The sequence below is a fragment of the Piliocolobus tephrosceles genome, chromosome 14 (genome assembly GCF_002776525.5).
Source record: "Piliocolobus tephrosceles isolate RC106 chromosome 14, ASM277652v3, whole genome shotgun sequence".
In the NCBI taxonomy this organism is placed as follows: domain Eukaryota; kingdom Metazoa; phylum Chordata; class Mammalia; order Primates; family Cercopithecidae; genus Piliocolobus; species Piliocolobus tephrosceles.
In genome coordinates this window covers 18,454,820-18,482,517 of record NC_045447.1, presented here as the reverse complement: position 1 = coordinate 18,482,517, position 27,698 = coordinate 18,454,820, and the positions used below count along the sequence as shown (strand labels likewise).

The following is a 27,698-nucleotide window of genomic DNA, read 5'->3' as shown; positions in this document are numbered from 1 at the left end:
CACCCTCAGCCCTCTATTCTACTCCTACCTAATGAACTCTTTCCATACCCAGATCTAATTTTCCTTCCTCTGCAAGCCCACTGCCAAACTATACAAAAGTCATAACTCGCTATGGTTCTGTAGCACCTTATGCATATTACTCAAGACAAATATACTATGTGCTGGGTGCTAAAGTAAAAATTATAAGTGGCTTATTCGTTGATTCACATAGCAATTAGTTATCTGAATGCCTCTCTCCCTCACCAGACTGCACGTTTCTTCACAGCAGAGATGTGGCCTTTCATTTTCACATTCTCGGCATCTAGTACAGTACGTAACCCAGACCAGACGTCAGTGCCAGTGTGAGAAACATTAACAGACTGTGAAGCAACAGTAAAGAGTGGTAATTCTGAATATCCACGACATGTGAGTCTTCTCATGTCCATGTCTAACGGCTTCCAGGAGATACCCTGACATCCCCTATAGTGAGGTGTTTCACTCACTTACAACACTGCCAGGAAATATTTCCTTATAGCTAGTAAATAGCTAAACCCTTAGAAATGCAGCCAAACTTGTTTGGGAAGTGGAGTGGTACAGCAGAAAGAATATGAAGCTTAGAAGGTCGCACAGCCTGAGGCAAGTGACTTTACTATCCAAGAGCCTCAGTTTCCCCTGTGTCTAAAATGTGGAAAGAGATGTCTCATATGGCTGTAGCGCAGCTTCAAGCTCAGGCCTGACTCCAGAGCTTCTGTTCTTAACCACTACGCCACACTGCTGGCTGCCCAGGGAAAGTTCTGCTCAATATAGAGAGCTGTCTGAATACTTAAGGGGCAGCGGGATGTAGTAGAAAAACCTGCCTTTGAAATTCAACACACATGGTTTCAAACTCTGGCTCTGCCACATAGGCAAGTTACTTGACCTCTCTGAGCTTAGTAGCTTTATCTGTAAAATGGAAAGAACATCATTCACTGTGAAAAGTTGTGTGTATATGTTTGTTTTTAGGGATTATATGGAACAATATCTGCAAAAAGAGAAAAAAAAAAGGCTAGCACAGTATCTGGCACACAGTAGTGAAGGAATCCAAGTAACACAAACATCGTCTAACCATTCGAAGACAGGAGGTGCCCTTCACCAGAGGCGTGCATGCAAAGGCCAGCCTGGAAAAATGCTACAGAAGCAACAACATGGGGTTGGACTGGGTGACCGCAGAGATCTCTCAGAAAGAAATTCACACAAAAATCGTCATTAGACTGCATGTCCCAATTTCTGATTCTGCAATCTGCTCCTTGTGTCTTTAGGTATACTCTTGTCTCTGTTCATGATGCAAATACCATAAAATATGGTATTTCATTTTAGAAAGCAGCTGCTACCTGACCTAAAGGAAGCATTCCTAATACAGTATTTTTATTGTACACAATTTGCTATGATAATTAGTCAATAATAGCCTTCAGGGTGGAGACCGTGTCTGTTTCTCCAGTATCTCGCACAGGGCCTGCGACAGAGAATGTACCCAGCAAGTACTTCTGGCTGAACAAGAAAGAGAAAGGGGAGCTGGGGAGGGAGATATCTCTCAATAAGGCTTTCTTCCAGTGAATCACCCTCCAAGACAAGAAAATATCTTTGCTGTAACAACCTCATGATAATGGAGTTTGGTCTGTACTTCACGACAAGAAGCGTGTTTACTCATGGAAATAAAGATTAGTTCCCAGGACTTTCCTTAAGTAATTATGAGGCATCACTAATATCCCCACTTTACAGAAGAGGAGGTTGAGGCTTAGAGAGCTTAAGAATTTGTTCAGGGTTCAGTGTAGGTAAGCAGTAGAGCCCTTCCTCCAAGCCTGGCAGTCTGCCTCTAACGCTCTGAATGCTGCTTCCCAAAGTAACACTCCTGCAATGGAATCTCCTGTACCAGGGTGCATGAGCAAAGAGAGAAAGAGTTCTTAAGCCTCAATGTGAAGGCCAAGATGCCTGTAAAATCCTTTATTCACATCCCAAGTATCTGTCAAGGGCCTCATGAAAAAGAAACAGCAGTGAAGATGTCAACACGCAGCCCCCGGCCTCAGCTAGGCAACAATTAAAAGGTGGAAGTTCAGGCAGACGCAACTCATGTGCAAAGTTCTGGAAGCACATTCGGAAAAATGAAAGACGTTCAGTAATGAAGGGAAGTACTGACAGGGAAGGGGAAGCTGTCAATTAGTTAAGAAGTTTGTATTAATGACTATGAAGAAATCAAAAGATGTCCCCAAGACCATTTATGAATATTTGCATTATAAGAAATACTGTAGTTCTACAACTTTCCACAATTCAGTTAAGGGGGACTTTATTACCTGGTAGAGTAGCTTTCTCCTCAAAGCACAGAACACGCAGAAGGATGTGAACATGTATTCACTGCAGTGACTCTGGACCTTGCAAAAGTATACACCACTGGAAACAGTGTATATACCACAACTCAGTATTTTTCCAAAGACTGGTGTTCCCATGGCCATCCCATGACAAATTTAGGATTCTTGAGGACAATTATTTCTAACAGAGTGAGTTAGATATGGATTAATAGTGATTTTTTTCTAATGAATGGGGGAAAATATCTAACATAAAAAGAATGTAGGCATTCGTTCATTCTGGTTCAATGAGAACATGAGTATTTGTTATATTATCTTTTGTGCTTATGTATGCTTCTAATACTTTATAATTTTAAAAAGAGAGGAATACAACTTGCTTGTGCCCTCACCCACATATCTGCACCTTTTTCACTGCTCTGCCTGGCAAACCCCACAAACCCAGTCTCAGCCTCCGGCTCTCCTCTGACCCACTCCTCCCGGGCACACAGGCCAACACTGAACACACCTCAGCAACAGGCAGCCCTGCGCTGAATACTGACAGGCTGTTGCGATGGTTGTCTCCCCTGACCTGTGCAGTCCCTGAGAGCAGGCTGTGTCTTTTCATGTTGAACCACCAGAACCCAGCCCACTACCTGGTAGAGAAGCATGTTGACACATGGACGGGTGGGCTCTGACATCCTACTGTACTTTGACTCTTCTCCTACTTACCAGCTGGGTGACCCTGGGTCAATTATTTCTTAAAACCTCAGCTTCCCATGTGTTAGACTGGAATGATAATAATGACCCAAGAGGGCTGCTATGGGCTTAGTAATAATTTTAGATGAAACATCCCAAATGGTGCCTGGCACATGGAAGGTGTTCAGTACACATAGGGATTGAATTCTGACCGATCTCGTAGCTTGTTTGCTGATCACTGTCCATTTCCTTGTCTCTCCAGGCAGAAGATGTGGTTTTAATTCCTTTTGGCTCTCCTGGGTTGTCCTGGTAGGCTGCTCCCACAGGGGGCTGAGCTACAGGCAATCACAAAGAGAAAGAAAAATAAATAAAACCGTAAGACTTGAAACTTAGCCAAGCAACTGAGAAGAACACAAAGATACAACAGGGAAAATAAAAACACTGGGGAGGCAAAATGCAATTTATAAGATAAAATTAATCTATCGAGCTGCCATAACAGGACATAAAAAGCATAAATATACTGCAGCTTGTCTGAAATGGTTTAAGTCCAGGCTCTCAAAAAGCTGAGTGAGAAAATGAATTCTATCAATTCGTGCCCATTTTTCCCAAGAAGACAGAGGTCCTAGGGTCTCCTGGGCAACTGTTGAGGTAGCACCTGGGGTGGAGGCACCCTGGTGTCTCAGTAAAAAATAAAAACAGTATTGAGTGTAAATGGCAAGCTAGGAGCCAGGCATGGTGGCTAAGGCCTATAAACCCAGCACTTTGGGAGGCTGAGGTAGGAGGGTCACTTGAGGCCAGGAGTTCAAGACCAGCCTGGGTAATATAGCAAGATCCCCATCTCTACAAAATATAAAAAATTTAAATTTGAATTTTCAAAAATGGCAAGCTATGGGGAAAGTGCCAAGGCCTCTGTTGAGCTGAGTTACCTTTGCCATAAAATCTTTCCTCCATGAAGGTCCCCACAACCCTGTACTGATTTAGTTAACTGCCACCTCCCCCAACCCACACCAGATGGGGAGCTCTCAGAAGGCAGAGACTGTATCTGATTTATTTCTCTCCTAGCCCCAGTGCATGAGGCTGGAAACCTAGCAGGTGCCCAGGGAATGTTCACTGAATGAATGAAAAGATGCCTGGATGATGGCTGAATGGATTAGAAGAAGGTAGATAAGGAGGTGGTAAGGGAAGAGCAATTCTGCCAAAGGTCTTCTTATCTGGAAACATCAACTATGGTAAACCCAAAAGAAAACCTAAAATTAAAGGAAACATATCTTTGGCTATGGATCACCATAAAATGCATACAAGAAGTATCACATACTAGGCTTTGTGAAACAGTAAAGAACATGGGCTTTGAAATTAGGCAGGCTGATTCCCATCTAGCTAGAAAAGTTGGTCACAGTGTGACTGTAGCCAAGTCACTTTATCTCTGAAACCGCTGCCTTAACTATAAGATGGTAGTAATTTCTGTATCTGCCTCAAAGGACTGTTGAGAGAACCCAATTAGATCATGTACTTAGAGTGTATAGCAAGACTCAGTAAGTAATAGGTGCTTGTTTTATTAATACCACAGTATGTCCAAGACTCCAAAGTCGTCTCCAATCCCTGAACCACTCTAGAAATCCTCCAATCTGATGCAACCTCCCACCCTGGTATTCATTCCCCTCATTGGCAAGTCCCAAAGAACATCAATATCCTCTCTGAACATTCACCTCTCCCCATCACTCTAAGGGAACTTGGGATGACCCCAAGGACACTGCTTCTCCCGCAGCCTTCAAAGTTGTGGTCATTTCTTTCCCATAGCTCTTACATCATGGGCCCAAAGTGTGTAAGTGTCTTTGCTCCTCACTGCCATTTCTAGATCATTCTCTCTCTTCCCTGAAAATTCCACCTTTGCAGCTAATGCTTCCAGACTATACCACCACTGACCCCACTTTACTGTAATCATCCATGGTCCCCTGATTCACTGAATCCCCTGAGGTTTGGTGACAACGTGGCCCCTAACCACCTTCCTTCTCTACATTGCTTTACGGTATAATTCCTCAGCGCTGTCTATGCTTGCTGTCTCCAATCTCTCTCTCCTGCATTCTCTTTCTGGAACCCATGCCAATCAGACCCCACCCACTCCATGGAAACAGTCTCCCTTCAAGGACACCAACGACTTCCACATTGTTAAATCCCAAAGTCAATCCTCAGTCCTTGTCTTACCTGTCCTATAGCAATATCTGACACTGCTAATCCCCTCCTTACTCAGCTTCTGGGAAGTCATCCTGTCTTGGACCCCTCCTACCTCACTGGCTGGTCTTCCTGGTCCAACCTTTAACCACTAGAGAACCGCAGTTTCGATTCCTGAACCGCAGTTTCGTTGCTATGGCTCCACGTCATATCACTTCAAATATTACCAATATATTGCTATTTCCTAACTCTGTATCTCTAATCCAGACCTCTGCCCTTGACTCCAGACTCATCTGTCTCCAATTGCCTATCTGATACCGCCACAGGGATGGTCAACAGGCATCTCAAATGTCCAAACCAGACCCCTAATGTCTCCCTCATGGTTGCCTCTCATGCAGTCTTCAGTCTTTCTCATCTCAGTGAATGACAACTCCATCCTTCCAAAGGTTCATATCCAAAGTGATCCTTTAAAGCAGAGGTTGGACTACCTTTCTTAAAAAGTCAAATAATAAATACTTTAGGCTTTTCAGGCCACAGGGTCTCTATGGCAACTACTCAACTCTGCCATCAAAGCACAAAAGCAAACAGACTATGCAAACAAATGGGTGTGGCTGTGTTTCAATTAAACTTTATTTCCAAAGACAGGAAGTGAACTGGATTTGGCCCACAGGCTGTGGTTTGTCAACTCCTACTTTTCTTTTTTTTTTTTTCAGATGGAGTTTCACTCTTGTCTCTGCTCACTGCAACCTCAGCCTCCCAGGTTCAAGCGATTCTCCTGCTTCAGTCTCCTGAAGAGCTGGGATTACAGGCACATGTCCCCATGCCTGGCTAATTGTGTATTTTTAGTAGAGACGGGGTTTCACCATGCTGGCCAAGCTGGTCTCGAACTCCTGACCTCAGATGATCTGCCTGCCTTGGCCTCCCAAAGTGCTGGGATTACATGTGTGAGACACCGCGCCCAGCCTGTCAACCCCTACTTTAAGGCTTAAGTCAAATCATGACTCTGCTGCTCAAAACCCTCCAAAAGTTTCCAATCTTACAGAGTAAAAGAGCCTGCCTGATCTGCTGCCTCCCAGACCTCATCTTCTACGACTCTCCCTCTTCCTCACTCCACTTCAGCCACACAATTAGCCTCCTTACTATTCATTCATCTTCCCCTGTTCACAGCAGCACCAGGGCCTTTGCCTTTTTCCTTCTTCCCAAGATGACTAGAGCACTCATTTCCCCTGTTTCCCTTCAAATGCCATTTCACCACAGGGGCTCTCTAGCATTCGTGACGTGAGCAAATCCTGCCCCTCCTCCACATTCCCCACACCGGAATCCTGCTTCATTCTTTTCCATGGCACTTATTTTCTCACATGTTATACATATGCTTATCAGCTTTCTGTCTTCCCCCCAACCCTACACACACACAAGAATGTAAGCTAGACACAGAGACAGTGACTTCATCTGCTTTGTTCACTCCCCTCTCCTCAGTGCCTAGAATAGTGCTTGGCACACAGAAGAAATGAATAAAAAAATAAAAGATTACTTTTGTTGCTCTTGTTATGGTGCTGCTGCCATCTGCTTACAGAAGTTCAAAATTAGGAGTCAACATATGCACATTTGTGGATTCATGAGCCCTGAGAAAATGATGTAAAATGCTACTTATATGCTCACCTGCATCATTCTGTGGGAGGGCCCTCAGCTTTCTTCAGATTCTCAAAGGGTTACTGGTCCAAAATCTCTAAGCACCACTGTCCTAAACTAGAGGACGCCACTAGACACATTTCCTCCAAGTCTCTGGATCCTAACTATTTAGGGACATTTTAACCCAGAGGCTTTCTGTTGTCTTGCCTCCCAGGAGAGCAGAGCCAGCAGGTTCAAAGAAGGTGGGGAAGTGGGTCTCTTCTAGAGGAAGACACAAGGTTAGTAAGGTTTGGAATTAGCCCCAAGTTGGCCTGGACATTCCAGAGAACTCTGCAAAGTAGATCCTCACTTGCATACCTCTGACGCCACACGCCAGAGGCATCCACAGACAAAGCCAAACACAACTGGGGCATCTGCAGAGAATCCTAAGTGAAGGCAGCAGCGCCCCCTCAGACCTATGAGCACTGCAAGTTCCATTTATCCAGACTCCAGAGTAAAATGAAAGCAATGGATTCATTCTCCTTATTGTGTTCCCTGTGTTGTGCATTTGTCAAGAGTCAAGATTAATCACTGCAATTCATGAAATTTATACTCAAACTTATTGCAATTCTAAACAACAAGGTTGACATTTCAAGCAGTTTTCTATCGAGCCGTTTGTCTAGCTCACAGGGAATACATTTTTCTTGGTGCTTACCATTCAGCAACATTTTGTCGGGCGTTGGCCTCCCCTCCATCATTGCTTCAGCCAGAATTAACTTTTGGTGAAGTTGCTTATTACAAGTTTTAAACTCCTTCAGCTCCCCCTGCAGCTCCAAGATCTGGCTCTGCAGCTGCGTCACCACCTCCTGGGTGGCAGGGAGACGATACGTATTTCTTAATGACTGGGATGGTTTAATTAGGATTGGCAAGCGGGACTTCTTAGCCTCCTGAAAACACACATATGCAACAATGAATACACTTTGAACACACTTCCTTTGGTTGCACAGTCAACATTCTCATGCCAGCCTTATAAAACAGAGTTCGAACTTGCTGCCCAGACTTTTCGGTCCTATAATGGCAGCTATGTTTATCCACCAGCCAAAGAGCTTGTATCTTGGCAGGTCCCTCCTCTGATCATCAAGGGCTAAGCTTCTCCTCGCCACCCTCCTGGCCCTGGCCCATTGTCTCCCTGGACAATCCAGATGCTCCATAAATGGCAGTTCTTCTTCCAACCTGATCATCTGGGAAATGTTAATTTGCTCCTTATCTATTTCCTCATTTCCCAAACATTCCTCAGTCTAATCTAATCTGGCCTATCAACCCCTGGAGTCCACCAGAATCACCCCTTACTTTGGTGGCTACTAAGTTGCCAACTCAGTGGATATTTCCCAGGCTCAGAACTCCCAGTCATCCTCATTCATAATGACTTATGGGCACTACAGAATCAACTGAAAATTCAACTCTTCAGCTTCATCACCCCATGCCTCCACTGAAAATCTATGCCACTTCAACAATCTCTGTCTTGGTGAATCGCATACTATCCATTTACTACACAATCTAGAACCATGGGAATAATTTTTAAGTTTCCGTTTATTCTTGTCACCCACTTTCACCATTCATCAGGGTCCATTAAAATTATAAGTCCCAGGTTGTCTCTCAATTCTTTCAACTCTTCTCATCCTCCACTGCTACCACTCAACTCCAAGATGCTGTTAGTTCTCACCTAAGTCATAGCAACAGTCTCCAGGGTGGTCTCCACACATTCACTTCTGCCCTCTCTAAGCCACTCTCCATGCTACAGCAAAAAGACAAACCTACTACTCCTCTCTTCTGCCTAAAACTAAAACTATTTTAATTGCTTCCCAGGTCTCTCAAGACAAAGGTCAAGGTCCATACCACAACCTACAAAGTCCTGCAGGACCTACAGCCTGAATTACACCCCCTTTCACTTTACCCTGCTCTTCAGCAACAATGACCTTGGTCCCTCAAAATGCCTTCCTTCCACCTCAGGACCTTAGCATATGCCAACCCCTTTGCCCAGAACACTCTCTCCTTCCCACTTCCCTGACTAACTCTAATAGCATTCATTAAGACTCAGCTCAAATGGGCCTTCCTCAGGAAAATGGGCCTTGATTTCTAAGACCAAGGCAGAGCTCCCTATTACACACTCATTGTCCTCTACACATCCCCTCAGAGAACGTTAGTTATCATTTTAATTAAATGCCTGTGAAATTATCTGTCCCTTGTCTATCTTCTGCACCAACCTGTAAGCTCCAGGGTTGAGAGGCTTTGCATATCTTGGCCATACTCTCTTGGTCATACAAAGAGAGCATAAGAACTAGTACACAGTAGGTACTCAACAGCTATTTGAGAATGAACATATAAACAATAACTTAAGAGGCCAAATGGGGATCTCTTTCAACTGGGGAATTTTAAACATTCAAAAGCTGGGCAGAGGGACTTAAATCCAGACTATATTTAAAGAAAGACTACGACTCAATAATAAAAACAAATAATCCAATTAGAAGATGAGTAAAAACTCTGATAGTCATTTCTCCAAAGGAGATATGTACATGGCAAATAAGCATGTGAAAAGATGCTCAACATCATTAGTTACCAAGGAAAATGTCTATCAAATCACAATAAAATACCACTACTTCATAACTATTAGGATGGCTATAATCAAAGGACACCAACAAGCGTTGATGAAGAAGTGGAGAAACTGGAACCCTCACACACTGCCGGTGAGAATGTAAAGAGGGTACAGGCGCTTTAGAAAACAGTCTGGCAGTTCCTCAAAAAGATTAAACAGAGTTACCATCTTACCCATCAATTCTACTCCTAGGTATATACACAAGAGAAATAAAAACATTATCTCCCCCAAATTTGTACATGAATAGCAACATTATTTCTAATAACCAAAAGTGGAAATAGCTCAAATGTGCATCAACTAATGAATGCGGTATAGCCATATGGATACACTATGGAATACTGTTTGGCAATAAAAATAAATGAAGTACTGACACATGCTACAACGCGAATGAACCTCAAAAACAGTATGCTAAGCGGAAGAAGCTAGTCACCAAAAACCACGTATGGCATGATTCCATTTATATAAAATAACCCAGAATAGGCAAATCAAAAGAGACACAAAGTAGATTCGTGGTTGCCTAGGACTGGGGTGGGCGAGTTGGTAGGAAATGGGAAGTGACTGTTAATGAGTACAAGGTTTCTTTTGGGATGACGAAAATGTTCTAAACCTGTTGTACAACTCTAAATTGTACAATACACACAAAAAAAACCCACTGAATTGTATACCTTAAAGGGATGCATTGGATGATATGTGAATTAAATCTTAATAAGGCTTTTTTTTTTTTAAGTTTTTAAATAGCAGAGGAGAAGGAACCCAAGAAGAAAACAGAAAATATTTGAGACCCAAGAAATGAGATCACTGAGGTCTCTTAAGAAGGAAAGAAGAGTAAGGGCCCCTTCTTGAACATTCTAGGATATAAAATGCTTTCAAGCACACTTTCCCATAATCCTGAAGTGAACTCTGCAGTCCCAGAACTCACAGGGTAAGAGACGTTATCATGCTTACTTTCCAGATGAAGAACTGAGATGTCAAACAACTAGTCCAATGTCACAGTGCAAGAAGGTTCAAGAGTCAGACCTAAGACTAGCTCTTCAGGGTCCAGTGCTCAGTTCAGAAAAGTGAGATGCTTTCTGCTCTGAAATTTCAGGTAAGAGGAGAGAGTAGGTTCGAGGATAAGAACAGTTTGAGGTGGCAAAAGGAGACCACGTGGGAGGAGGTGGATGCCTCAGCAAAGAGGGCTGGAAAATAACAATCATTTGCCTGGTCCTCAGGCTCCACCAATCTTTATTCCTGGATCCAAATCTGTGTGTCATATGGCAGCAGAAAAGATATCTGCAAGTGCACAAATGCCAAAGCCAATTTCAAGCTGGAAGACTGCCGTCAGTCAACCTAATGCTCGTTCTAAAATAACACCACACAAAATGCTACCTTATGGACTCTGAACAGAGTCCCACCTACCACATTATTAAAGATGTCACACTGGAACTTCTTCCTTGGGAATGGAAGGGAAACAGGAACTCACACACTCCAAGCTCCTACCATGTACAAGGTACTGTACTAGACACTTGCCAAAGACTCAAAGCAGGTAAGTGGCTAGGCCCAATGCAAACACATGTATATCAGTAAAGTCCATCCTCTTGTCTGTACTAAACAATTGAAAGGATACCTGGTCTCCTTGTCTCTCTAACTAAACAACTGGAAGGATATCTGGTCTCCTTGTCTTACCCTCGGGCTGCAGTGATATTCCTTTTAACAGGATATCAGAGTCTCCTATTAAAAGAAGTAAGCTATAGGATTATCAACTTCTTAACTACCAAAGACCACAAAGAATATCATTAAATTTCCTTCTACTTTGCATAGACTGGAGGCCATGGTGGTGACGGGAGGGCTCTTCTCTCCCAGAGAAAGGCAGGTTTATAATATCTCTGTCTGCATCTAAAACCAGACTTCAGTTTATATCCCTATCACTCCACTTACCAGTTAAGTCACTCTGGACAGTTTTCTGAGCCAATATTTCTTCAAAAGTAAAATGTAAGTAATACCTACCAAATTCATATTCTTGTTGAGAATATTAAGTGAGATTATATATATATGTATATATATACACACACAGACACACACAGAGTATCCAGCACAATCCCTAACAGATACTAAAAATAATAAACAAATACAGTTTCCTTCCTTTTGAAGACATAGCAAGAGGAACAATTTCAAACTAAAAAAATATATATTTTAATATATTTGGGGGAAATTAAGTCCATTCAATTCTCCAGTTTTCCTGAACACAGAATAACATCTCTCACACAATGAAAAATTCAAACAAAAAAACCAAACAAACAAAAGACACCTAGTTTTCCTGATATACAGGTACAAACTGAAGGAGCTGGGGCAGATGAGAGCATTTCTATTCTAGCCAAACTGCACAAATTTGCATTTCTAGTACCGTTAATATAATGGCAGTCTCTCTCTCTCTCTGTCTTTCTCTCTCTCTCTGTCTCTCTCTCTCTCTGTCTCTCTCTCTCTCTCTCTGTCTCTCTCTCTGGTCTCTACTGATATCTTTAGAAAACCCTTTTCTAGAAATTACAGTTTTGGTGCATAATTTAAAACAATCAAAAGCAATTTTGCTAATGATATATCTAACTCTCTTTTGTATGCGCAAAAGCAGTAATTTAGTGGTCAGAAAATAAACTTAATTCTCCATTCTGATGCTATAAAGCAGTGTGTACAGTTGATTTCTCAAATACAAAACACCCATCAGAAACAAGAATATCAACAGCCTTCACTGAACCACTATTAGAAACACGACCTATTTCCTTCTCTCCCAGAACACATCTCCCTTCTATGGGGATTCTTGGCCGTAGGGTGGCGGGGGTGGGGGGTTCAAGCCATGACCTCAAGAGGATTTTCATAAGGGTCCAACCAAACATTGCCAAAAGAACCTAGTTTTAACAATCTGGCATATTTGACAGGATGTGTAGGGCTTAGAGACAGTATATAAGCTGAAGGAAAATCAACATGCAAACATTCACTCAACAAACCCAGACTTTTATCATTTCACACCACCAGGGTTGGAAGGTAGCCTGATCCAGGGAAAGGGTGTGGCCATGCAGTCAGGTACAGTGGGAGTCTCAGCTCAACCACTGGTTAACAACAGGAACATGGGGTGTGGCTTCCAGATCTTTGATGAGTGTTGTCAGGATAAAAGATTATAGACGAAGCCCTCAGAATAATACTTCTACTACACTAAGTCTGCACAAGATAAAACCTAGGTTCTCATCCCTACCCCTAAAGTCAGGTTATGACCATTTGACTGCAACCTGCAAAAGCAAATGTTCATCAATACAATGAAAACTGTATAGATTTTGGGACATCTCCACAATGCAACCTTATGCAGCCATTACAAGGAAAGATGTTCCTCATAACATGAAATAGACAGCTATAGACAGATGTATAAACGGGACCTCACATGTGTTTTTTCTAAGGAAAACACATAAATGTCGCAATATACAGATAAATTAGATAGGGCTGAGATGGAGGAAGACAGACAAAGGGAGTGAGGGGAAGGAGAGGCAGAGGAAGGTCAGCGAGGACACACAGCTCTGGGTGGAGGCCAGGGTAAGTGCAAGCAGAGGGAGACACTGGATATTCTCATCATAGAAATGGGAAGAAATGGTAAGATTAAAGGTGATTTTTAAAGTTTTTTGTTTGTATAAAGTAAGTACATAACTAATACATGGAAAAACTTACTCTATTGGTCCCACCAGGGAGGGAAAGGAGGGCAGCCTGCCACCCAGGCACCCCGTGCAGGTTCTCTGGCCGACACTCTGCTCTGAGTGCAGTGTTGATCGGTTTCTCTTCCCAAGCCTCTCTCACTGCTTCATGCTTGGATCTGAGCAGGTCGCCCTCCATGGCCACAGTCTGCACTGAGGCATCTTTCAGCTCCACCTTGGGCACTTCGCCTGCCTTTACTAGCTGGGCCTCACAAGACAACTTCAGTTCATCATGTGGCTTGGAAAATGAGTTGGTTTGGACAAAATGAACAAGTTCACCTTTTTGCTTGGGTGTCTTCTCAGTTTTACCACCAAGTTGTTCTCCAGAAACTTCCTGCTCTGTCAAGCACAGATGTCCCAGAAGCAGTTCCCGTACCACTTTCAGAAGGTCTGGCCTGTTTTTCCAAAAGGGAAGGAAGTAGAAGAATCAAGCTTTCTGCTAGGCCTTGTCCCCTAGCCAATATCCCAAGTTATCCCCACCTACTGTTGCCCAGATTCCATCAAAACTAAATACAGTGTGTACCCACAACGTGCCAGGATTCACATCCAGTATTTTATCCTGTGTAACCTCACAGCAACCAAACAAGGCAGGTACTACCATATCATTTCAAGGATAAGAAGAGTAGAATTAATTTGACACAAGGTACACAGCAAGTGGGTGAGTCACATGAATATGTGAATGCAGGCTGGGCCCAGGTAGAAAAAAACAGGATTATAAGGTGTCCATGACAATTACAGGGTCCTCCCTGACTCTACCCCGCCAGCCAACCTCCTGGCCCTAGCCCCATTTCTATATTCAGGAGCAAGTATGGCTTTAGACTAATCTGGCCAACCTGGCTGGTCCATCGATGACCTAATCCATCTTGGTGCACAATGGGTGCTTAACAAAGAGGTGTTAATGAAGGAATATTTGTATACAGGCATAGTAGAAAGTGCATTGGCTTTGAAGACAGATACAAATCCCTTCATATTCTAACTCCGTAATTCTCTGAAAAGAAGATAAGTATTCCTCCACAAGACAGCTATGAAGATTAAACGAGATAGTGTATAGGCAGCAGATACTTTCCATGCTCCTTGTCACATACCCTTGGCACACCTCTGACTTCAGCTGCTGCTGTGTGGACAGTTCCCATAGACACAGTCCCACCTCAAACACCCTCTACATCTCTGCTGCCTTGGGGCTTTTTCCAAAGCTCTATGAGCAAGCCAGTAAAGCAGTGTGGAAGTGTGAAACAGTTTCCATTTCTGGGGAAACTCTCAACCAGTGGGAGAAGACAGCTGTTGCGTAAATGTCCCAGTCTCCCATCCTTCAGACGGACCACACAGGCATAGTAATATACAGTCCCTCAGAGGGTCCCCAGCAGTAACCAGATCATTACTGCACCCTTATTGGTTCTGCTTTCATTCCTGTCTTACTCTCCCTGAGCCCTCATTCCTGCTCCCTGATGTCAAATCCCAAACAAATCCCTTATACTCTAATCCGAATCTCAGGCTCTGCTTTCCAGGGAAGCAAAACTAAGCCAGCATGTAAAACACCTGGAATGGTGCTCCAGTGGAGTAACTCAAGAAGACTCCCTTGTGTGTTTCTTGTGCTGGGCACTGCAGTGGCCCCTGGGGATATAAAACTGTCCCAGGAGGACATGGACTGGTTTTAGAGAAATATATGTAAACAAATTATGGTTACAGGGCAACCATTCCAGAGTGCCCCAGACTGGAGGTGGCAGGGAGAACGACAGCAGAGGGTTTCTAACATCAATGAGAACAGTCTAAGCATGGAAGCCTCGAGGAGGGGAAATAGAACAGTCTAAGCATGGAAAACAACAGGAACAGATCAAGTGGCGAAGAAGGGGTGAGGCTGGAAAGATGGGCAGGGAAAAAACAAAGAGTCCTGTACAACACATTGAGGAAAAAAAAAAGGAAGGCCACTGAAAGGCCTTGCGATGGACCAGGCTGGTCACACAGGTGCTTCAGAAAGGTCGGCGTTGTGGTTCACGCCTATCATCCCAGCACTTTGGGAGGCCAGGGCAGGCAGATAGCTTAGGCTCACGAATTCAAGACCAGCCTGGGCAACATGGCGAAACCCTATCTCTACAAAAAATACAAAAAATTAGCCAAGGATGATGGCATGTGCCTGTAGTCCCAGCTACTCGGGAGGCTGAGGTGGGAGGATGGCTTGAACCCAGGAGGCTGCAGTGAACTGAGATCATGCCACTGCACTCCAGCCTGAGCAATAGAGCCAAACTTTGTGTCAAAAAAAAAAAAAAATCAAGAAAAGTGACTCTGGCTGCTGCTGCATAGAGAATGGACAGAGAGGCCTCACACACAGAGGAGCTCCCCTCATGCTGGTCTAATCACAGAGTAATGACTGCAAAATATGCACACCTAAAAAATAGTGTAAGGTACACTATAGGGCTCAAAAATCAAGATAAAAGTATCCAAAGATCAGAAACAGGGGAGAAAACCCACAGCTGTAAGAAGAGGGCTATTAAAAAGACAACAACCTAATGAGAGAATTCACAATTGAGGAAACAGAAACAATAAAGCAATCTGAAGAAGATTTTTAAATAAGTATGTTTAAATCATCTAAAAAATAAAGGGAAAAAAATCATAAGAAGACAGAGTTATGAAACTGGGACAGAAAATTATGGGAAAATAAATGGGGAAAGTAGAGAGAAGAGACCAGCTGGAAAGCTGTTGCTAACTCCCAGGAGAAAGAAAATGCAGGTCTGGGTGAGGTGGTGGCAGTCAGCAAAAGAAGGGGACAGAAGGTCCTCATTGGTATTAGCTCTTTTTTCTTCTCACTTCGGTTTCTACTACCTGTTCTATTTCTAGAAACCCTGTGAAACAGTCAGGCTGTACTCTACAACTCCTTTAACATACTCTGATCTTCCCTTCCTCCGATCTTTGCTGCCACTGGCAATGACAGGCACCCCTGTGTTGTCTTTCCCACTGAGCCCTCTGAGGGGAGGGAGAAGACCCTCTGCATATCCAGATTTCTATTATCTAGATGGGGGCAGAGTCAACTCCATTTAAATACCTATAGCACACCAAAATGGGGTTAACAACAAAATTTAAACGTATGGTACATTTTTCACCTCTAATGTGAAATTATCTAGACAACAGAAACAACCTCAAACTATAGTAAACCCAGACTTTCAAAATATTTCTGGCATCTCAAGCTTCAGGAGATATTAAACTAAATTTTCCTTTCCTTCGCCTCTTTAATATAGATAAAAAATAATGACAATTGTTATTTGGCTAGCCAAAGGAAGACCATTACTCACCACCAAACAACACAATAAAACCGAAAAATACTTTACACATGGGTAGTAAAAGGTGGTGAAAGAGGTCATTATAATATACTAAAGTGGTGGTGCTATTAAATAAAATATTTCAAGTGTTATTTTGCTAGAAATCTGAACAGCAGATTCATTAAGCTATAACTATAAGCCGGACCTTTTCAAGGGTTCAGTCCAAGAGACTTCTCAGAGCCCAAATATTGTTTATATCCCCTTCCTGGGCATCTGTGCCATGAGGAAGGTATAAGAGAAGAGGAATTGACATTTCCTAAGCACTTACCATGTGCCAAATCCTCTAAATACACTGAATCCTCACAGTAAGACTGTGAGAGGGGGATTCTTTAAAAGCTCACTTTACAGATGAATAAATGGGCTCATAAAGGTTCAGGATCCCCCAACCAAGTGGCAGAGTAAAGCTGAGATTCCAGACCTTTCTGACTCCCATTTCAGCTGGGGCTGAAATGCTTCCATTGCCAGAAGGAAGCATTTCCCCCGACCGCCCAATTCACCATGCTCCTACCACAGCCCACTGCACTCTCCCTGATTCACATCACCCAAGTACATTCCCACATGGCCCTCACACAAAAAGTGTCCTTTAACTCTGAAGTAAAATTAGGGATCCTGATGTTCAGGAAACATTTCCCAAGCACCAACTACTATGGTCATCTAACTACTTGTGATAACAAGCCAGAATTGCCACTGAGCATGCCAAGAAGACACATGCTAGAAAAATATTGGACGGATGTCAGGGATTGGGGAGGAGTCAGGCTTGCTGAGCTCACAAAAACAGAGTGCTTCAATCCCATTTTTCCACTGAAGAAACGCCCGTAAGGCTTAGTCCATCAATGATACAAGAAATATTAGTGTTCCTGGCTCTTGTCAAGAGTCATGGGCAATCATTACTGCTCCATTTCTCTACCTATTCGGGAGGAGAACTGAAAACTGTTATTGAACACGCACCACACCACACACCAGCCATTTTTCTTAAGTGTTCTTTTCTTACTCCCCACAGCAACCCTAAGAAGTAAACAGATAAACTGAGGCACTGAGAGACAAAAAAACAGCTCTTTTTGGTTCCAAAGCCCAAGCAGCTGTTATGGAAGGACTAGGAAGAACATGAAAGGGGGAAAAATTACTCCCAAAGGATTAATTGAAAAAACACAAATGTACGGAATGTTTCTCCTTTTTTGTTTTAAGGAAAACAACCTGTAGTATCTCCTCACATAGGAATGGCTCCCAGCAGATACAATGAGAAGAGAACTTTAATTCAAGCTCAACAAAAACAGCAGAATCACAACTACAATGATATTTTTTAAGCTGTTGTCGAAACTGGGAGAGATTTCAGTAGGGCTGATTCCTCTCGCTGACAGCAAGGCAGCCCTTTCTGGGGATCCCAGGAATAATTCTCAAAGAAAGCTTTCTTTCTCCTCTTTATAATGGGCTTACATGAGGCTTTGCTGACGTCCCCTCACAGCCACTAGCATGCAGTCTAATTACTTAATTGCATGACTGGCAAGATTCCTTCCAAGCCATTTCAGGAGCTCTCTCAGGTAAATTACACAGCAGCAGCATCTAAACCCATTTAGCAAAATGAGTTTGTTCTCCCCTAGAACTAAGAAACAAAGGAATGTCTGGGCCTCATGTCTACCTGGATTCCAGTAACAACGTGGTCTTCTCACTGAACAAAGGGGCAAGCAGGTTTATGAACATGCCTTCTTCTAGGCAGCCAGGTGCGTGGGCCCCATCGGATTCTAAAATCTTAGGCTCTGTGTGCCTTAAGTATCCATTTTTGCAGCCTCCTTTGGAAAGGTCTTTCATAATCTGCAAATAAAAGTATTTGGTCAAATAATAGAATAAGGAGAAAGGGAAGCGGGTGTGTGGAGAGAGGATGGAGATGCAGGGTAAGTGAGTAAGTGCAAATAAGCCAGACACACTGAGCCAGAGAGAAACAAAACAGGAAAAGGGGAGGAGAAGGAGGAAGAGAGACACAGGCACGCAGGTGTGCACGTACTCACTTTAACGCAGGGAGATGTTCTAGAAAGAGGATAGAGATGTTTACATCACTTCTCCTCACCCTGTTTCCTCACCTATAAAATGGGGGTAGTAATGGTACCTCCCGCGGTTCTTAGGAGAATGAAATGAGACCACCTCAGGTTACTTGTCTTACTCACTACAGGTGCACACTGGAAATACATTCTCCCACCCCTACGGCCCACTCCTTGAAAGTTCTTTCTAAGAAGATTAGGGAACCCATGTCATTAACAATGATTTGAGTGCTTATTATATTCTTCCTGCAATGTATCCTCCTTATTATGTATCAGAAAGCTGACTTACTCTTTACAGACACATACAATTTAACATGGCTTTGATCTTTCTCATTAGGAAGGTAGAGACTTCCTAATTCCCATGAAGATGTTATTTACGGATCCACCTTCTTGGGTCACTGAGGGTCCCAGAGGAGTGGTACCAAAGACGCATCTAGTTAAAGCCTGTACTGGGCATGTCTTTGAGGTGCTGCAATTAGCATTCTTTCTCCCCTATCCAAAGCTGTAAATTTCTTCTACCAGTCTATAAATAATTCCTCTTGACTTCATTACTGCTGGTGATATACACACTAGCCATCACCCCCATCTCTCCACACTGGTGAAATGATTAAGATTTTTAAATGGAAGACAAGACCTATACAAATGAGTTGTTATTTATAGTGTCTTCTTTGCCACCAATCTAGTTATTAAATCCAACTAATAAGCAACCTCCAAAGAAGGAAACATATAGAATAATAAAAACAATAATTATTATTTACTGAGAACTTATTACATGCCTTTCTATTTAAATATCACAATCCTAAAAGGAAGTATTACTATCCTCATTGATGAGGAAACTCAGGCTTAGAGGTTAAAGACTAATTAACCAAGGTCACAGAGATAGTACTGCCAAAGCTAAGACTTCGAATGAGGTTCATCTGGTTGCACTTTTAATTACTTTGCTTTCTAAAACTATCTATATTTTAAGATCTTCCCTTTGTGACTCCACAAACTTGAACACCCTGAAGGCCAAAAATGCCAAATCTGTAGCATCTTACCCCCACCACATCCCAGTCTCTAGGGTTCTTTCAACTTTGGAAACTGCTTGGAGTCTCCCACACATTGTATGAATTAGAGGGTTGGAGACTGCTTGCTCCAAATGTTCAGTATCAATGTGATTGGAAGAGTGCTCTATGTGGATGGGGGTCATATTCTCACAATGCCCAAATGACAGTGTGGGTTCCAGATGAGGAGACTGCAGAGCGCCCCTAGGAAGGGGAGCTAAGTCCCATCAGTAGGTCTTTACGCCTCAACCAAATGATCTGGTAGTTCACACAGTCCAGAAACAAGGGTTCTTATCCCAACCCTATCACTGATTTACTCTGTGCCCCAAATAAATCATCACTCCTCAAAGGCTTCAGTTTCTAATTCATAAAATGGGTTGGATTAGATCACTGAAGATTTGTCCAGGTCAAACATCCAATGCCTGCTATTCTACTATAACAAGTCCATTTTTATTTGCAAGTATACGCTTGTTTTCATGTTTCATGACTGGCTCTGTCACCCAGTTTTTAACTTCTAAGAGGGAAGAGACCTAGTCTTTGCTTTCCACTGGCACATGAAAGGTACACGATATAGGCAGAATGAACAGAAAACTCACTGGACTCATTCCAGACTCGAAGACTGGTTTGGACATAGAGTAGAATAGATGAAATAAGGAGTTAACTGCAAGGTTCCTACCTCATTACTCTGCTGCAAATGCTGGTCACTCAGGAAATTATTCTCGTCATCCTCTCCAATTTTGATCGTGTCCTCATCCTCCTTGCTAGCCATAAGCTACATGGGGCATGGAATGATGTGAAAATGCAACCCAAAAAAGTGTGCAGCATGAATATGTATGAATAAGTCAGTGATGTCTTTTTTTTTTAATGCAAAACAAAAGGCAAACAAAAAAGAGGAAGAAATAAATGCCAAAGCCATGAAATAAAAATTAACCAAAGTTAGAGTTGCTAGTTGTGGCGAATCACACCAGCTGCCTGGATCAAGCATAATTTAAGGACAAATTCCCCAAGAAAACAACTAAAGACATTTCCCCTTGCCCTTGCATGGCCTTTCCTTAGCTGCCGTAAATTAAATATGCTGTATGCCACTGCCACTCCTGCCTTTGCTAAATTCACTTTCAGATTATATAAAAGTAACAAGATTTTGGAAAACAGCTATTGATGGAATTGAAAATATCAAATAGCAAAAAAGTAATAAATGAAATTTATGGTGTGCCCAATTTATGCATCATTTCTCCTATTTAGCACAAGGCATACACCTCTTCTTGTTTGACTGTCACAACTCTGAGATGGACAGTCCTGGCAACACTGTCATTTTGCTGACAAAAAGTCCTCATCTCTAATGAGAAGAGTATCACGCTTGCCTGACGATAACTTTATGCTTTTGGAAACAAAGGACAGTTATTTATAAAGACTGCATAAATCCCTAATGCTTCAAAGAAGTGTAAATCCCAAAGCTTCTGAGTGCTACAAAATGGACAATACAAACTTCTCAAGAAAGCCAGTTCTCAGCTCTCCGGAAAAGTAAAAATTCTATTCATGGGGCACCTGAATTAACCAAATTAAAAATGAGAGAAAAGGTGGCCAGCCACTCCCGGGTAAGGAATCAATCGAAGGCATGTCAAAATTATACCAAATCTTATCTCACCAATAAAAGAGTCTGGCCAGGTGCGGTGGCTCACACCTGTAATCTTAGCACTTTGGGAGCCCTAGGCAGGCAGATTGCTTGAGCTCAGCAGTTCAAGACCAGTCAGGACAACAGAGTGAGACACTTGTCTCTACAAAAAGTACAAAAATTCTCCGGGTGTGGTGGCACATGCCTGTAGTCCCAAGAGACTGAGGCAGAAGGATCACCTGAGCCCAGGGAGGTTGAGGCTGCAGTGAGCCGTGATCACACCACTGCACTCCAGCCTGGACAACAGGGTAAGACCCTGTCTCGAAAACGAAAACAAAACAAAATAGTCCACACCGAAGGTGCTGAAACCACGGAGTACTGGGTCATTTGTTGGGTGTGTTGTACATGTGAGATACCTACGGTTCTAGTTCAAGTTTTATCTCTGAATCCCTACGTTTAGTCAATTATCCCCATAGCTCTCCAGCCCAACTCTCTGATTTTCCTTTCAGAAGAAAAACATTGTTTTGGAAGAAAAACAAAACAAAGGCAACTGAGTTCAGTTTTTATAGAAACTTCCCAGGGTCAGAACACATTCAATCTAACCATATCTAAATCTGCAATCAGGATCAAACAGAAGTGATGATCAAAAACCATATCCCACTATCCTATCAAGCACAAAACAGACTAGACATGCGTAAATATACCTACTGAGGTATAAAAGTTTATAAATATGGGTAAGGAAGCCTCTTTCTCTTTTGGTTTCTTCCCTCATTACCGTAACATTCTCACCGTGATAAAGACTAACTGGAACTATCAAACTCATTGGTGGGAATATAAAAGGTCTGGAAAAAGCATTGGCATTTCTTATAAAACTAATAACCCTATGACTCAGGAATTCTACTCATAGGTACTCATTAAGTTAAAAAAAAAAAAAAAAAAAAAAAAAGTATGTCCCAACAAAGAATTGTACATGAATGCTCATATCACCTTTTACCCAAGTGTCCATTAATAGCAGAATGAATAAACAATGTAATCCATTCATGCAATGGAATACTACTTGGCAATAAAAAGGAACAAACTTGATGCACTAACAACATAGATGAATCTCAAAAACACAATGCTGAGTAAAAGAATATATACAAAAGAGAATATACTGTAGGACTCCACTTATATGAAGGTCTAGGCAAAATTAACCCACAGTGGGACAAAATCAGAAGAGCAGCTGCGGTGGGATTGGGTTTGGACAACAGAGGACACGCAGGCTCTTGATAGGGGTTTGCCTTACACAGGCACATACACTTGTAAAACTGAGTGAACATAGGTTTACAATTTCTACAGTTCATTTAACTATACGCATTTATTGAAGATAATGTACTCTGAAGTACTTAGGGGGAAGTATGTTGATGTTTGCAGCTTCAATTAAAATTTATCAGAAAGATGAGACAGAGTGATGATGGGCAGGTGGGAAATGTGAATAGAACCTAGGTGGTGAGTATATGGGTATTCACTATAAAAATCTTTTCACTTTGCTGTGTCTGAATTTTTTCATAATAAAATATTAGGAGAAAGTCTTTCCCATCTTTAAAACAAAACAAAACAGGGCCGGGCGTGGAGGCTCACGCCTGTAATTCCAGCACTTTGGAAGGCTGAGGTGGGTGGATCACAAGGTCAGGAGATCGAGACCATCCTGGCTAACATTGTGAAACCCCATCTCTACTAAAAATACAAAAAATTAGCCGGGTGTGCTGGCGGACGACTGTAATCCCAGTTACTCGGGAGGCTGAGGTAGGAGAATGGTGTGAACCTGGGAGGCGGAGCTTAGCTTGCAGTGAGCTGAGATTTGCACCACTGTACTCCAGCCTGGGCGACAGAGTGAGACTCCGTCTCAAACAATAACAAAAGTCTCTCTCTGATTCCCCAACAGCTCTGGTCACTGAGTGTTCTCTGCGTCTCTCCAGGCTTCTGCAATGTGGCTTTTACTGCCCAGGAAAGGTCCCCAAAGACCTTGTTTATTAACGAGAGATGAAATCCACATGGGGTTAGGAAGGAGGCAGAGAGAAGCTCCTCCCTGACTCCTGCGGATTTGAGAAGAGTTTCCCCTAAGTTTAGCTGAGCAAAGAAACTATCGTTAACACGTCATTCCAAGTGGAAATATGAAAAGCATCAAAGTTATTCTGCATTTCCAGAACCATAACCATGCCAATACTTGATACAGTGAAGTAAAAATTCACTTTCATTTTTCTTTACCTCTGCTGACCTGGTCAAAATTAAAAGTAAACTCTCAGTTTCCAGGAATGGTCAAGAAATTAAATGTTATGGACATAGAGAAATGTACTTCATGCTACATGCTGCTTACCCATTTTCGAAGACATAGAACTAAGATGTCAGAAAGAACCGAGTCACTATACCTGGCTCAGCTTCCAGCCCTACCACCACTAAAGAAGCAACCTCCAAACCTCCAAGTGTCAACTGGCTCTATCCTCATTTCCTCACTTCTCATCACTTCTCTAAGCCCTGCAAGCTGGCTTCTGTCCCCCTCACTCTAATGAAACTGGTCATGGGACTCACAGGAAGTTCTCAGTACTTTTTTCTTTCTTGTCTTCTCAGAGTGTTCCACCCTATGAAACACTCCCTCCTTGAAACCCCATGCTGCTACTCTGCACTCTACTGCCTCTCCCCCTGTCTCTGGAGCTATTCTTTCTTCATCTTCTTGGCAGCTCCCCTTCCTCCTCCAGGAAGAACTTCCCTTAATCCCCAAAGTGAGGGCTGAGCACCTGTCTACAACTCCCTTGAGGCTCTGCATTCACTCCATCACAGCCCTCACCACACTCTGCCATGACTGCCCCTCTGCTTCTCTAGATTACATCCTAGACAGGGCAGGGACATGCATGTGTTCATAGTTTTAACATCAATGCCTGACGCTCAATAACACTGCTGAACAAATAAACAAATGAATAATGACTTTTTTCAAAACGAGATCTAGAAACAAGTCGTTTTCAGGATTACCTCTGGTCTTGCTACTCAAAGGGTATTTCTTAGGGCAGCAGAAGCATCATCACCCAAATTTGTTAGAAATACAGACTCTCAGGCCCCATGCTAGGCTTACTGGACAAGAATCTGCATTTTAACAAGACTCTCAGGAAATTTACGTACACATTAAACTTCAGAAGCACTGCCCTATGGTGTTGTTAAACAACTCTAAACGGAGTCAGAAGAGGGTTATAGTCCCATCTCTGCCACTAACTCACCAAAAAATAAAATAAAATAGCTGTTTTACTGAGTACCTACCATATGCCAGAACTGTGCCAAGGGCTTTATAAATCATGTAAAACTCATAATAACGTATGAAGTCAAATTGTTAGAAAGTTCCTCCTTTTAATGAAATTAAATCTGCTCTGACAAACCAGGTTTTATTGTTACTATTAACAGAATATTTAACAAGTACCTTCTACTTCTGAGAACCATTTCTGTCCTTTAGAGTCACACAAGGTCTATTTCTTGTCAACATGACAGCCCTACAAATATTTGAGTTCAATTAAATTATGCCCCTTTGTCCAGGTTTCCTCTCTACGTCAAAAAAAGTTAGTTTTCTAACCATTCTTAATAATGACAATATAAGTAAATAATAATAGTAACTAATGCTTTCGAGCCTTTGCAGTGTGCCAGGACTCATGCCACATGCTTTCTTTACACATAGCCTACACTCAGAAGGCAGGTCCACGAGTTATACAGCTCCTGGCTTTCTATGATCACTGTCCTGACTACACTGTGCTGAAATCACTCCTCTGTATCAATGTTCAACCTAATTATCCTATAATGCATGAATAACCAGCACATAAATATGAGAAAATAGGTGCAACCTCATATTTTTTTAAATGTACACAGCAACAACAGGATACCTGTTCTTGGTGTTTTGTTTGGTGGTGTCTATGTGAACTACCAGCAGGCAGGAACTGAGCACCATGGTACCCAGCTGGTGAGGTTCTACACCAGAGCCAGCATCTTAAAAAGAAATCTGAGGCCAGGCGCGGTGGCTCAAGCCTGTAATCCCAGCACTTTGGGAGGCCGAGACGGGCGGATCACGAGGTCAGGAGATCGAGACCATCCTGGCTAACACGGTGAAACCCCATCTCTACTAAAAACTACAAAAAAACTAGCCAGGTGAGGTGGCGGCGCCTGTAGTCCCAGCTACCCGGGAGGCTGAGGCAGGAGAATGGCGTGAACCCGGGAGGCGGAGCTTGCAGTGAGCTGAGATCCGGCCACAGCACTCCAGCCTGGGTGACAGAGCGAGACTCTGTCTCAAAAAAATTAAATAAAAAAAAAAAGAAAAAAAAAAGAAATCTGACAAACTCTATTAGAGCCTTCAAACTACTTATAGTCTTTTACAAATTAGAAGTTGTTGGGGGGCGGGGGAGAATAAATAAATAAATGAAAATAAATTGTATGCCTATTGCATATTTATATCTGTCCTTTGACCTACTAATGACACATATCTGGGAATCAACTCTGAGGAAAAAAAAAAACCCTAAACACAGAAAAAGATTTGTGTTCAAAGACATTTATTAGGGAATTAAAAATGGCAAATCACTAGAAATAACCTACATGTCCAACAGCAGTGAGGCAGTTAAGTTTCAGCACATTCATAAGATGGGATGAGATGCTATGACCTAATAGCAATTAGCAAGAACAGAAGACAAAGCTGCATTCCAGGAGAGGTATGTGCATACACATGTTCATACACACAAATACAGAAGGAACACTTCCAAATGTTAATTAACTGTGTGCTTGTTTTAAAGTGACAGAAATAGGGGTAATTTATTCTCTCTGTTTTCCAAATGTTGGGGTAATGCTATGGGTTAATTAAATATTGGAGAAAAAAATACTGAATTTTAAAAATAAAAATATACTTGCTTTCCCCTCCGCCTTTTCTGATTTATAGGCTCCTAGAGAACAGGAATCATACCCAGACCCCACTTTGCAAGTCATGCTGCTCGGGAAATGCTGTGGACAATATACGCATTTCTGGTTTGTTTCTGATTTGTTTCTCATCAAAGGAGAACCACACGTACTCCCAGAGAACCACAGGCTCCGCTCTTTCCCATCTCACCCTCACCCTAACTCCATCTACTCCCTCAGCTAAGATTCCAGTGAGCACATCACCTTTCCCATCCCATTCTGGGGGATGATGGGGAGCTGTGCTATAAAGAACAAGACTATTCATGGGGAACATCAAATCGAAGTACAATATGATAAAAGACTCAACACATCTGAGTTGGCTGATATTAAGATCTTAGGGTGGGAAAAGGAAAAAGCCGTTTTCTCCAAGGGACATAATGGGACATTTAACAGACTTTTGTTTTAAAGGGCAAATGAACAACAAACAAAACACATCACTTGTGTCTCAAATGAAGTTGGTGAATAACGCTGCCTCGGAGGAAGCAAATCAGCAAATTGTTTCTCCCTAAATGGATCACAGATATTCTTGGTTTTCAAAATTATCTAGACTCCTGGAGGCTAAGATCAATAATGTTCCCTCTCACAAAGAAAGAAGATGGCCAGAGTGCAGCATAAATACCTTTGAGCATTTCCCACTTGGAAGGTAGGAGGAGACAGCTTAAGGCTGACAAATCTTTCCCAAGAAATGATGTTGCAATGAATGTGAGTTCTCCATCTACCTGGCACTCCAGGTAGAGCGGAAGACAACCCCAACCAGGAAGATTCCAGTTTCATACACAAGGGACCCAAGTACATAACGGCCCTACTACTGCACTTTATGGGAGAGCAGTTCTGGTCTTCCGAAACAATGCTAACACGCGCATGAAGCAAGGTGCTTCCTACGGGAGAGTCAGGCCAAGATAGGGAATGAAGAGGGAAACAACATCACAACTTCAGGGTCCTCCCATTGTGCAGCCCGGGTCCCAAACAGAGAAAATCAGAGCCAACAAATCACAAAGATCACCACTGAGGCCCAGAAGTCATCAAGGAGAATAAGACTTCTTTCCTCTTTTCCCGGGTGGGTTGTGTGTATGTGAGTTTTTCAATGTTAATGTATTCATTAAGGCTGCATCCACACTATTCAAATTATCTGGGTGGTTTGGAAACTCTCCAGATCCCTCTGAGACCACATCACTCATCCAGATGTGTGCCATCTGCAGCACAGGTCCCAGGGCTGGACCAGAGTCAAAGCATCACAGTATATCGAAAGTGTCCATGGAGACATGACTCGAACCTGAGGAAGCCTGTGGGCAGACCTGACAGCCTAGCGGGACCCTCAATAACCAGTTCACAACAAAGGGAATTTCAGTTAGAGATCTCCCCAGGAACAGATGCAGTCTTGAAAAACCTTTCGGGTTGTTATACATACATACATACATATAAATATATGGTTTGTATACATACATACATATATATGAATATATGGTTTTGATGGGTTTTTTTTTTTTTTTGAGACAGGGTCTCGCTCTGTCCCGCAGGCTGGAGTGCACTGGTGTAATCCCAGCTCACTGCAGCCTCAACCTCCTGGGCCCAAGTGATCCTCCCACCTCAGCCTCCCAAAGTGCCGGGAT

The 27,698-nt window shown here is 42.6% G+C and overlaps 1 protein-coding gene across 3 annotated transcripts in view; it reads right to left on the bottom strand.

Moving 5' to 3' along the window:
* The window catches only part of CDK5RAP2 (CDK5 regulatory subunit associated protein 2), a 205,825-nt gene that overhangs the window by 55,706 nt on the left and 122,421 nt on the right, over positions 1-27,698 (bottom strand). For 2 of the 3 annotated variants that reach the window (XM_023223670.1, XM_023223671.1), the window contains exons 19-23: positions 20,197-20,292; positions 18,081-18,253; positions 13,111-13,528; positions 7,486-7,717; positions 3,206-3,328 (exon numbers count right to left, since the gene is read on the bottom strand). In XM_023223670.1, the coding sequence (XP_023079438.1) occupies positions 3,206-3,328; positions 7,486-7,717; positions 13,111-13,528; positions 18,081-18,253; positions 20,197-20,292 (1,042 nt within the window). The remainder of the gene's footprint in view (positions 1-3,205; positions 3,329-7,485; positions 7,718-13,110; positions 13,529-18,080; positions 18,254-20,196; positions 20,293-27,698) is intronic. The other variant, XM_023223672.1, reaches the window with a different exon arrangement.